The 13,310-nt window shown below is 37.7% G+C and overlaps 1 protein-coding gene across 4 annotated transcripts in view; it reads left to right on the top strand.

Moving 5' to 3' along the window:
* cnn1b (calponin 1, basic, smooth muscle, b) overlaps positions 1-12,957 on the top strand; it is an 86,239-nt gene extending 73,282 nt beyond the window's left edge. The window contains exons 2-8 of one of the 4 annotated variants that reach the window (XR_012400882.1): positions 961-1,082; positions 2,065-2,131; positions 5,531-5,668; positions 5,973-6,089; positions 8,305-8,451; positions 8,539-9,334; positions 9,575-12,507. Coding sequence is in view for 2 of the 4 variants with exons in the window: in XM_695946.10 (XP_701038.5) it covers positions 961-1,082; positions 2,065-2,131; positions 5,531-5,668; positions 5,973-6,089; positions 8,305-8,451; positions 8,539-8,778 (831 nt within the window). In the remaining 2 variants the exon portion in view is untranslated. Of the gene's footprint in view, positions 1-960; positions 1,083-2,064; positions 2,132-5,530; positions 5,669-5,972; positions 6,090-8,304; positions 8,452-8,538 lie in introns of all 4 variants that reach the window. The other 3 variants (XR_012400883.1, XM_068218782.2, XM_695946.10) reach the window with 3 other exon arrangements.
* The last annotated feature ends 353 nt before the right edge of the window (positions 12,958-13,310 follow it).

The raw sequence follows: 13,310 nt of genomic DNA on the forward strand, positions 1-13,310 counted from the left end.
CATTAGATATTGGATAAATGGATGGATGGATGGATATTAGAAGGATGGATGGATGGATGGATAGATGGATGGATATATGGATGAATAGATTGATATTAGATGGATTGATGAATGGATAAATGGATGGATAGATCGATATTAAATAGATATTGGATGGATGATAGATGGATGAATATTAAATTGATGGATAAATGGATGGATGGATAGATATATATTGGATGGATGGATGGATATATCTATATTAGATAGATATTGAATGGAATGATATTGGATGGATGGATTGAATGATATAAGATAGCTATTGGATGGGTGGATAGATCAATATTAGATAGACATTGGATGGATGGACTGATGGATGGATATTAGAAGGATGAATGATGTACCGATGGATAGATTGATATTGGATGGATATTAGATAGATGTATGGATGTATGGATGGATGGATGGATGGATGGATAGATCGATATTCATTAGATATTGGATAAATGGATGGATGGATGGATATTAGAAGGATGGATGGATGGATGGATGGATATATGGATGAAAAGATTGATATTAGATGGATTGATGAATGGATGGATAGATCGATATTAAATAGATATTGGATGAATAGAACAATATTTGATGGATGGATGGATATTGGATAGATCAATATTAAAAAGATAGTGGATGGACATGGATGAATGGATGGAGAGATATTAGATAGATATTGGATGGATAGATGGATGGATCAATATCAGATACTAGATGTATGGATGGATAATAGACAGATACAGTAGATGGATGAATGGATGTCTCATGTAATCTCATTTTTTACTATGGTATTTTAAATCACCCAGCCATGTGATAAACAAATTAATAAGTGCATATGTGTGATCATTGTTTAAAAACAAATCTCTGTGAAATTTGCTGTACTGTAAGCTGGATGTCCGTAGTGATGCTGTGACCTTTGACCTCCAGCTGGCCCACAAGTATGACCCACAAAAGGAGGAGGAGCTGAGGATGTGGATCAGTGATGTCACAGGCCGCAAACTTCCAGAGAACTTCATGGAGGGCCTGAAAGATGGAGTCCTGCTGTGCGAGTGAGTGATTCATGAAACTACATCTGAAGAGCTCAAGAGACGGTTTGCCAAGCTAACTCTGTAAAAGCGAATGTCTCCGTTTGCATTGAATTTTGAGCATATTACATTCAGAGATGTTGTTTATGTCCACACAGCTACATTACACGTCAACTAAAGTTGAAATTAGGATAGCGTAGTGGACCACCACTTTAAAAATTGTCAGATGTATTTAGAACAAGAATAATGTGATGACATCAGAAGACTCTATTGAAAGATACACAGTGCAGACCAATCAGAATCAAGTACTCCAGAGAGCAATCGCCTAGATATACATTATCCCCTACGTAATGTTTAGTTTAATCTTTTATATTTTGTATTAAGTACAGGTGAGCATAAGCATGTTATTTCAGTTTTACATTGCCCAAATATGTCTGTTAAACTCGATTATTTCACCCATATTTTGACATTGTCAGCTACTTGAAACATTAAATCAGACACTTAATTAATAAATCTTGGTCCCACTTTATATTAAGTGACCTTAACTAATATGTACTTAAACAGGAATTAATAGTTTGTTACAATGTACTTATTGTGTATATACATGTATTTACTGTGTACTTATGCTTGATTAAATAACTGTATGTAATCACATCTGTAATTAACCTTTGTAATTACATTTGTAAATACACTGTTGACCATCCTTTACACCTTATCTCACCCTTAAACCTACCCATACCACCAAACCTGTCCATAACCCAACCTCTATCCCAACTCAAAAGCACCACAAGGGTTCTCAAATACATTATAAACACAGTAAGTACATAGTAGTTAAGGACACTTACTATAAAGTGGGACCTAAATCTTAAGCTTGTGTGTATGTAAACAGAAAAAAAGGCCAGTTTTCAAAACCTTGACAGGCAGTTGCTTTATATCTGCACAGCTCTTTAAATAATGATCAGTCATTACTTTCTTTCCCATGTTCGTCTTTATTACTCATGAACAGGCTCATCAACACTCTTCAACCCGGTTCTGTAAGAAAGATCAACAACTCTCCTCAAAACTGGCATCAGGTGAGTAATAAATGTCTTTCTGGTCTAATAGGGGTCGATGACCATATCAAATCTGATGTGTGCACACGAAATCCAAAGATATACTTGTAAATGTTTCTGCCTTCAGTGTTTACACCCTGGTCAAACATTTGTTTAGAAGAATCTAACGGTTGCTGACATATTACAGCTAGTATGTTTGACAGGAAACTGCCATTTCTTGTCTTTTTAAATTTTTATGCTAAAGAATGTTCAATTTAAAGGGACAATTCCAAAAATGAAAAGTATAATCCTTTGTTAAATTTTTTTTTCCAAAGAAAAAACAGCCAATGCCATTCATGATATGAACAAAATAAATCCTATGGAAGTCAATGGTTTTTTTTTTCTTCTCAACATTTTCTGTATATCATTTAAACAAGTAGAGAAGGAGTAAATGATGTAACTTTAACAAGTGAACTATTGCTTTAATATAGGATTAGAATGGATGGATGGATGGATGGATGGATGGATGGATATTAAATTATTGAATGTACATTGGACGGATGGATATTGGATAGATGTAGATTGGATGGATGGATGGATGGATGGATGGATGGATGGATAGATTAATGGATGGATGGATGGATGGATGGATAGATTAATGGATGGATGGATGGATGGATGGATGGATGGATGGATGGATGGATGGATGGATAGATAGATTAATGGATGGATGAATGGATATTGGATGGATGGATGGATGGATGAATGGATATTGGATGGATGGATGGATGGATGGATGGATGGATGGATAGATTAATGGATGGATGAATGGATATTGGATGGATAGATGGATGGATGGATGGATAGATTAATGGATGGATGAATGGATATTGGATGGATGGATGGATGGATGGATGGATGGATGGATGGATGGATGGATGAATGGATATTGGATGGATGGATGGATGGATGGATGGATGGATGGATGGATGGATGGATAGATTAATGGATGGATGAATGGATATTGGATGGATAGATGGATGGATGGATAGATTAATGGATGGATGAATGGATATTGGATGGAGATTGGATGGATGGATGGATATTGGATAGATGAATAGATGGATGGATATTTATGGATAATGGATGGATGGATGGATGGATGGATGGATGGTTAGATGGATGGATGGATTGATGATGGATACATGGAAATTGGAAATGGATTGGATAAGGATGTTGGAAAAAACAGCCAATGACATTCATAGTAGGAACAAAAATACAATGGAAGTTGTTGAATAGATACAGTGCATCCAGAAAGTATTGATAGCGCTTGACTATTTCCACATTTTTTATGTTACAGGCTTATGAATTTAATCCTTTTTGGAATAATTTTTTTATTACCTCAATTTTAAACACAATACCCCATAATGAAAATGTGAAAAATGTGATTTTTTTTAAATTGGTGTAAATTTATTAAAAATAAAAAAGCTGAAAAATCAAATGTACATCAGTATTCGCAGTCTTTGCCTTGAAGCTCTAAATTGAGCTCAGGTACATTCTGTTTCCACTGATCATTCTTGAGATGTTTCAGCAGCTTAATTGGAGTCCACCTGTGGCTCAGTTGATTGGACATGATTTGAAAAGGCATACAACTGTCTATATAAGGTCCGAAGGTTGATAGTGCATGTCAAAGCACAAACCAAACATGTAGACAAAGGAATTGTCTGTTGACATCTGAGATAAGATTGTCTAGAGGCACAAGGCTGGGGAAGGATACAGAAAAATGTCTGCTGCTCTGAAAGTTCCAATGAGCACAGTGGCCTCCATCATCAACCGTAAGTGGAAGATGTTTGGAACCACCAGGAACCTTCCTAGAGCTGGCCGGCCATCTAAGCTGAGTGATCATGGGAGAAGGGCCTTAGTCAAGAAGGTGATCAATAACCCGGATGGTCACTCTGTCTGAGCTCCAGCGTTCTTCTGTGGAGAGAGGAGAACCTTACAGAAGGACAACCATTTGTGCAGCAATCCACCAATCAGGCCTGTATGGTAGAGTGGCCAGACGGAAGCCATGAAAGGCATCTGAAGGACTCTCAGACCATAAGAAACAAAATTCTCTGGTCTGATGAGACTAAAATTGAACTCTTAGGAGTGAATGCCAGGCATTACGTTTGAAGAAAACCAGGCACTGCTCATCACCAGGCTAATACCATGTTTTTCAGCAGCAGGAACTGGAAGACTATTCAGGATAGAGGGAAAGATGAATGCAGAGATATACAGAGACATCACGAAAGAAAACCTGCTTCAGAGTGCTCTTGACCTCAGACTGGGGCGACGGTTCATCTTCCAGCAGGACAATCACTTAAAGCACACCACCAAAATATCAATGGAGTGGCTTCACAGCAACTCGGTGAATGTTCTTGAGTGGCCCAGCCAGAGCCCAGAGCTAAATCCTATTGAACATCTCTGGAGAGATCAGAAAATTTCTGTACACCGTCGCTTCCCATCCAACCTGTTAGAGTTTGAGAGGTACTGCAAAGAGGAATGGGCAAAAATTCCCAAAGACAGGTGTGCCAAGCTTGTGGGATCATATTAAACTGACTTAAGGCTGTAATTGCTGCCAAAGGTGCATCAACAAAGTATTGAGCAAAGGCTGTGAATACTGATGTACATGTGATTTTTTCAGGGTTTTTATTTTTAATAAATTTGATAGATAGATAGATAGATAGATAGATAGATAGATAGATAGATAGATAGATAGATAGATAGATAGATAGATAGATAGTTAGTTAGTTAGTTAGTTAGTTAGTTAGTTAGTTAGTTAGTTAGTTAGTTAGTTAGTTAGTTAGTTAGTTAGTTAGATAGATAGATAGATAGATAGATAGATAGATAGATAGATAGATAGATAGATAGATAGATAGATAGATAGATAGATAGATAGATAGATAGATAGATAGATAGATAGATAGATAGATAGATAGATAGATAGATAGATAGATAGATAGATAGATAGATAATGGGTAAAAAGATGGATGGATATTGGATATGGATGTTGGAAAAAACAGCCAATGACATTCATAGTAGGAACAAAACCATACTACAGAAGTGAATGGTTGTTGTTTATTATACGCAACATTATTCAGTATATGAGTGGAGGAGTAAATGATGATGTAATTTTCAATTTCTGGTGAACTGACCCTGTAATGAAGGATTAGAACACAAATAAATACCACATTTCAAGCATATTTGTTCAGTTTCTGTATTTGTAAGGAATTTACGATGTGTTCTTGGAAAATGTCTGAATATCTGCTAATCTCATGTTCCAAATATAATCAGTTTCCGGTGCTGAAGGTGTAACTTTGGACTCAGTTATGCATACTTTCAGATTTCTGACAGATCACAGAGCAAGTCACTTTCTTCCTGGTTTGGCCTTGTTTGTTGCAGCTGGAAAATATTGGTAATTTTGTCCGAGCCATTCAAGAGTATGGACTGAAGCCACATGAAATATTTGAGGCCAACGACCTGTTTGAGAACGTCAATCACACTCAGGTCCAGAGCACGCTTATTGCACTGGCTGGAATGGTGAGTCTTGTGCATTTTAATACGGAAATGTTAAACACAAATGCAGTAATGAAGGGTAACTTGCTCTTTGCTCCGCATTTTGCTTAAATGTGCTTCTGCTAGTGGTACTTGTTTCATTAGTAGCTCACAATATGTGGATTCAGAGAGATTATTAAAATCATGAATGTCTTTACGTGTTCTACTTCTAAGTTATTTGTGCATACTTATGTCAAATGCATGAGCTTTAAAAATGTAAAATGTCAATTCGCTTTTAGTATTTACTTATATACTTAATCCTTTTATGTCTTTGTATTTTGAAATCCAGGCTAAATCGAAAGGCTTTCATTCGAAGTACGACATCGGAGTGAAATACGCAGAGAAACAGCAGCGCAGATTTGCTCCTGAAAAACTAAAGGAGGGACGAAATATTATTGGTTTGCAGGTCAGTGCAGGCTATTAATCAGTACATTTTCTTTAATGAGATTTTATTTAGGGATGTATTTGTCATGGATATTAAATATTGGACGATATGGAAGTTATTTACAACCCTAAATCAGAAAAAAATTGGCACGGTGTGTAAAACAGAAATATATAAAAAAGAGAGTAGTAATTTCCAAATTTACTTTTGTTTTGTTTTTCATTGCAGACAATATAAAGATATTTCATGTTTTGTCTGGTCAACTTGATTTCATTTGTAAATATTCGTCCTTTCCTGCCATTCAGACCTGCAATACATTCCAAATAAACTTGGGACAGGAGCAATTTAGGGCTAGTAATCAGGTAAATTGGTTTAATAATGATGTGATTTGAAACGGGTGATGTCAACAGGTGATTCTAATTATGATTTGGTACAAAAGCATCCAAGAGTGACAAGCCTAGAGCCTGGTTTATACTTCTGCGTCAAGTGATCAGCGTGACCCACGGCGCAAGCCTTGTGCGTAGCCGTGCATTTATACTTCTGCACTGTTTCTGTTGCTCTGCAATACACTTCCAAAACGCTGGCTGGCAGTAGGTGTTTATGTTTCTCTGTGTCCAGTTTCTTCGCTGGTGTGTTTTTTTTCCCTCTCCGCTGTCGCCACTGGCTCGCATGGTTCAGGATTGGTAGAGCTATACATCGAGGAATTCGCTCTTCAGTGTTTGAACTCTCAGTAATGATTAAATCACACTGAACTGAGCTAAACTGAACTGAACTTAAACACTAAAAAACTGAACTACACTGTTCCAGTTAGTATGACCATTTATGTGAAGCTGCTTTGACACAAGCTACATTGTAAAAGCGCTATACAAATAAAGCTGAATTGAATTGAATTGAATTGTTTCTGCATGCTTACTTAATGTACAAGTGGCTCAAATTCGCTCATTTTGAAGCGGGAACCGGCAGACGTGCAACAACTTTAATCATGAGGTAAACACAAAACAGCAGTCTCCATCCGGAGCTCCTTCATGGTACTCCACACTTGTAAACACACACTTGTCAGCACTACCAAGTCGACCAATTACGAAGCTTGTGCTATGCGTACGCGTTACATTTTTGAGAGATGCTCATCAACGCAGGGGGGCGAGGGGCTATGCGTCCACACATAGGCTGCGCGTAGTATACGTGTGCACTTGACGTAGAAGTATAAATCAGCCTTTAAGGTGGGCTACAGTACAGGGTCTTCGTTGTCGCATTTTGAATCACACACATTCTCTATTGGAGACAGGTCGGGACTGCAGGCAGGCCAGTTAAGTACCTGTTCCTCTTCCCTTAGTGGCCAGGACTTTGTAATGTGTGCAGAACGTGGTTTTGCATTGTCTTTCTGAAATCTGCATGGACATCCCTGGAAAGGAAGGCAGCATTTTGTGCTCCAAATTCTTTATGTATTTTTCAGCATTAAAGGTCTAGTGAAAATAAAATAATGTTTTTAGATGTTAGTATCAGTACTTTAGTCTTCAGGGATATCTATAAGCTAGTGTGATACAGAACAATGACAAACTTCACAATTAGAAGATATAAAACCAATATTTTTCACATCAGCTCATTCTTCAGTTTTCATCAAATTTTTTGACCAATCAAATGCTCTCTAGTGTCTGACATGCCCCGCCCCTTCAAGACGCTTCTCATTTGCTTTTCATTTGATGCGCTTGAGCTCAACTCACTCTCACTGGCAGAGCGGTGATAAAACAAAACACTATTGGCTGTTTTTTTAAAAGGGGAGGAGCTACTCTGTCTTGCCCTTTTTCAATTGAGATAACGCCAAACATCAAATAAAAAAGGCGCATTTCAAAGCACTTCACGGGACCTTTAATGGGTCTAAATGATCCATTTCTTCTTTGCTCCAGAGCACACGGTGTCTATTTCTCCCAAAAAAATTCTTGAAATACTGATTCATCTGACCGCAGTACACATTTCCACTGTGTGATGGTCCACCCCAGATGCCTCCGATCCCAGAAAAGTCAACTGCTCTCCTGGACAATGTTAACATAGGGCTTCCTTTTGGCACTGTACAGTTTTCACTGCCATTTGTGGATGAAACTACATATTGTGTCACTTGACAAAGGTTTGCCTAAGTAGTCCTGACCCCATGTGATGATTTTGCTCATGGATGAATGAAATTCCTCCAGATTCCTTATTTCTTTAGGGTTGTATATTATTCAACACTTTCTTGCATTTTCAGATGGGAACCAATAAGTTTGCCAGTCAAAAAGGCATGACATCTTACGGCACACGGCGTCACCTATACGACCCTAAGACCGGTATGGAAAATCCTCTAGATCAATCGACAATCAGCCTGCAGATGGGCACCAACAAAGGAGCCAGTCAGGTACTAGAGATGAAAACATTTAATTTTTTAATAAACTTGCTTTAAATGCCATGCATAAATTATTTCACTTCCTCTTCTTTCTATCAGGCTGGTATGACAGCTCCAGGCACCAAGCGGCAAATCTTCGAGAAGAAGCTGGACATGGAGATGTGCGACACTTCTATCGTCTCGCTGCAGATGGGAACCAACAAGGTTGCGTCCCAGACCGGGATGACGGTGTACGGCCTGCCGCGTCAAGTGTACGACAGCAAGTACTGCTCCAGCGCCAATGAATACATCAACAACGGCCAGGACTCAGAGATGGATGGATATCAGTACTCCGACTAGGATGAACAGCCGGCACACTACTTTTTGTTTTTTTAATTCACCTGCACTTTTGATATTCCAGATTCATGTCGACAAGTAGGACCAGCTTTAAATGTTTACCGCCACCACAGCCACTGATCATAGCTGCAGACTTCAGTGTCTGACCGGTCGTAGAAAACTAAATTAGGAGTATTTTGTTGACTTTTTTTAATGGAACATTCCATCTTTGGCGAAAATAAGCTCATTTTACTGGTCACCTAGAGTTAAACGGTAACACTTTCAATAACAGTACAAGAATAATGATGTATGTAAACTAAACGTTACATTATTATGAATTAACTATTAGTTAAGGAGTACGCTAATCATGAACTAGCTTTAACTAAAACATGAGTCAAAGGAGTTTATGTGTGAATAACGACTACCTTAATTACTTGTTAGTACATGTTATTAATGAATGTATCATTCAACTTTTTAGTTTAAGCTAAATGTAACAAACATCCCTGCTGAAAAATCCAGCTTAAACCAGCCTAGGCTGGTTGGCTGGTTTTAGCTGGTCGACCAGGCTGGTTTTAGAGGGGTTTTGGCCACTTCCAGGCTGGTTTCCAGCCATTTCCAGCCTGGTTTTAGCTGGTCAGGCTGGAAAATGACCAGCTAAATCCAGCTAAAAGCAGCCTGGTTTAAGCTGGACATAGCTGGTTTTGGCTGGGCTCCCAGCCTGGCTAGGCTGGTCAAGCTGGTTTTAGCTGGATTTAGCTGGTCATTTTCCAGCCTGACCAGCTAAAACCAGGCTGGAAATGGCTGGAAACCAGCCTGGAAGTGGCCAAAACCCCTCTAAAACCAGCCTTTTTGACCAGCTAAAACCAGCCAACCAGCCTAGGCTGGTTTAAGCTGGATTTTTCAGCAGGGATGAGCTCATGAGCTGTTAATGTATAATTATATCATGACTTTACATGGAGGGGCACATCACAATTAACTCAACCTTAGCTACTAATGAACTCCTGTGTTTAAAGTGTTCATGTTCATGCTGACAGAACACTTTTCTATTGTTATTTAGTGCAAATGCACTAGACGGATGTCCATAAGGCGTTCATGAGTAGTTAAGAATTGGTTAATGATGATGTGCCCCTTCAAGTAAAGTCATGATATAATTTTCATGAACATATCTGGAGTTCATGATGGTTAAATTAAGCATAAACTAATGTAGTATTTAATACATTAATTAAAAAACAAGGATGTACTAACAAGTAATTTAGGAAACCGTTATTTACACATGTTGTAGTTAAAGCTAGCTCATGATTAGCGCACACATAAACTCATCATTAGTCTATAATAAAGTAATGTTTAGTTGACATATTAACACATCATTATTAATGTACTGTTATTGTAAAGTGTTGCCAGTTAAACAGTTGAGTTTATTCCATTTGCACATTTAGCTTAGCTTAGCATAGATCATTGAATCGGATTAGACCATTAGCATCTTGCTTAAAAATTTCAAAAAGAAACTGCAGCAGGTGCAATGATGTTTAGCAGCACCTGAAAATAGTCCCCTGCTAGGTAACGCTTCTAAATATCATTGCTCCTGCTACAGCCGTGATACGGCAGCAAAGTTGCTTGATTATTACGCCAGAATGTGAGTATAATTCCAATAGCCATATCAGCAGACAAAATACAAAATAGCAACTTTTCTGTCAGCCTTAGAACACAATTTAACTGCAAAAGAATAAATAGGAAATTTATTAAAATTATTTTTTGAATGTTTAAGGGGGATGCTAATGGTCTAATCCGATTCAATGATTTATGCTAAGCTAAGCTAAAAGTGCTCCCACCAGACCTGGAGATCAGCTGAATGGATTTAAAAATGGTAAAACTTAATTGTTTAACTTTAGGGAAGATACAATGAGCCTATTTTTTTCCCATAAAGGAGTGCTCCTTTAAACCAGGGGTGACCAACCCTGTTCCTGGAGATCTACCTTGCTGTAGATTTCAGTTGTGCAACCCTTATCAAACACACCTGCCTGTAATTATCAAATGCTGTTCATGTCCTAATTAATTAGTTCATGTGTGTTTGATCAGGGTTGGAGCTAAACTCTGTAGGAAGGTAGATCTCCAAGAACAGGGTTGAGCACCCCTGCTGTAAACACAGGCTTTTCCTGCTTCTCACATAAGTAGATTTACTTTTATATTTTATTACATTTTTTGAGTGTGCAATTGTCCTCCTGCATGGCCCTTTTTTTCTTATACATGAAAAAAAAAAAATAATGCAGATGATAAATATAGATATTATTTATGATGCCTTATATAAACACTACTGGGGAAAATCCTTTCATGCTCACCAAGGCTGCATTTCTTCGATCTAAATATAATTAACCGTAATATTGTGAAATATATTAACTGCAAATGTCTGTTTTCTATTTTAATATATTTTTAAAATGTAATTTATTCATGTGAAGTATCACAGTCTTCGATGTCAGGTGATCCTTCAGATTTAGTACTGTTCTTACTATATTTTTGGTCAAATAAATGCAGCCGTTTAAAAAAAAAACATATAAAAAGGAGTCTTTAAGTGCTTTAAATGGATTTGTCACACCAGAAGCTATTAGAAGTGTGTATTTTAATGTCCCATTGTGCTGCTTTGATCAGATAGAAGATGAGAAAATCCACTAAAGAGCCAGTCAGATCACTTTCACAAAGATGCCCACTGATTTTTAAAGGGACAGTTCACACCAAAAAAAAATGCTAATTTACTCAAGTGGTTTCATATCTTTGTGTTTCTATTGTTGAACACAGAAGAAGACATTTTAAAGAAAGCTGAGTCCTGTAGCTGTTGACTTGCATAGTAGGAAAAACAAATACTATGGAAGTCAGTGCTACTAAATTCCAGCTTCCTTCGAAATATCTTTGTGTTTAACATAAGAAACTCAAACAGGTTTGGAAGTAAAGGTTGAGTAAATAATGACAGAGTTTTCACATTTTTGAGTGAACTATCCCATTAACTACTGCATGATTTTGTAAATGCACTACAGCTGCTTGGCGTTTAGCTGTAATTGATGAATGAATTGACATTGCTGAAACCACATTTCCACTCTTTTAGTCAATTCATCCCTTAGGACAAGACAGGACAACATATTAGACATCAAGACTTTAATGACACCTACTGTAAGTTTCAATTTTGCTCCAACACTCCTGCCTGTGTTATCAAGGGAATCTGAAGGCATTGGATACCTGGTTTAATCTGTGTTAAACGATCCCAAGATTTTATGTTGATTCATTCATTCATTGAGAATGTTAACCCAGGAGTAGCCCGGTTTTTAATAATTATCGTTTCTATAATAATCGATTACTTTAACGATGTGTGAGCTGACATTAAGTGCGTCAAAACAAACTATGTGTCTGTAATCCAAAAGTATTGACGAGATGAAACGTATACAGTTAGAATGAGTCTGTAATTCAAATTATGAAAGCAAAACAAATGTGTGCGGCCTTGTTTTTATTGTTCTTACAATATACGATTGAGTAATATGATATTCACGAGTGCCTTTTTCATGAAAATATGCCAACTGTAACAAATTCAACAACAGTTTGCAATTTAACATTTACTGCCTAACATTTTTATTTAAAATAATTTTTCATTGTATTAATTGTTTTAATGACCAAAACACGTTTATTCACAAAAAGTTAATTTGTGTGTAAGACTAATGTACATATAAATCATTTCAAGAACAGTGCAATAAAACCGCAAATTTTAAAGGACAGTAGGATGACCCTGAATTAAATCCCACCATTTCTGCCTGACTACCACTCCACTAAATCACTTGATATCTCGTTCAAAACAACCTGGGTTAAACCAATTCAAGTTGTTTCAGCGCAATACCTGAACAACCGCTAGGTGGCACTGTAGAGACGAGATTTGAAACCTCAGCAAGCGTGCTTCAACTGTGTTTCACTGAGTAGGGTGAACTTGCAGGCCTGAGAGTAGACGGTAGGCCCGGATTGGCAAATCAGGAGCACCGGGAGAATTTTAATGATGATATAACTAGATATGACACCATTTAATGTACAGCTGTTGTGATACAGTGGTTAGCACGTTAGGTTATGACGCGGCCTACCCGGGTTCGGTCCTCGTCTGAGAAACATTTTTTTTTTTTTTTTTTTAAAGACATATAATACTGTGAGGGTTGTTGAACATTTGAAGTTCTAAAACAGCTGTTTTCTCAAAAAAAAAAGACATGATAGTCTAATTAGAAACTGAATTGGAAATTGATTTTAATATAGTCAGTCGTGAACTGAGGTGGGCCGTATAAGGCTTGAAACTTCAGGGCTGAAAAAGAGTCCCACTCCGGCCCTGAGTAGACCCAACTGCACACTCACACCTGCATGCTCACTCCCATCATTTTCTGAGACAGTGCCATGTGCTGTTGGGTCGGGTGAAGCGGCAGGTCCGGAGACCCAGGTCCACTCTGTAATGAACGATCACCTACACCTACCCCAAACCCAACCATCAAAGTAGTATGCGTGTTACCCTAGTGGGCAGTACAATGTCCACTACATATTGC

This window comes from Danio rerio, chromosome 3 (assembly GCF_049306965.1).
Source record: "Danio rerio strain Tuebingen ecotype United States chromosome 3, GRCz12tu, whole genome shotgun sequence".
Taxonomy (NCBI): Eukaryota; Metazoa; Chordata; class Actinopteri; order Cypriniformes; family Danionidae; genus Danio; species Danio rerio.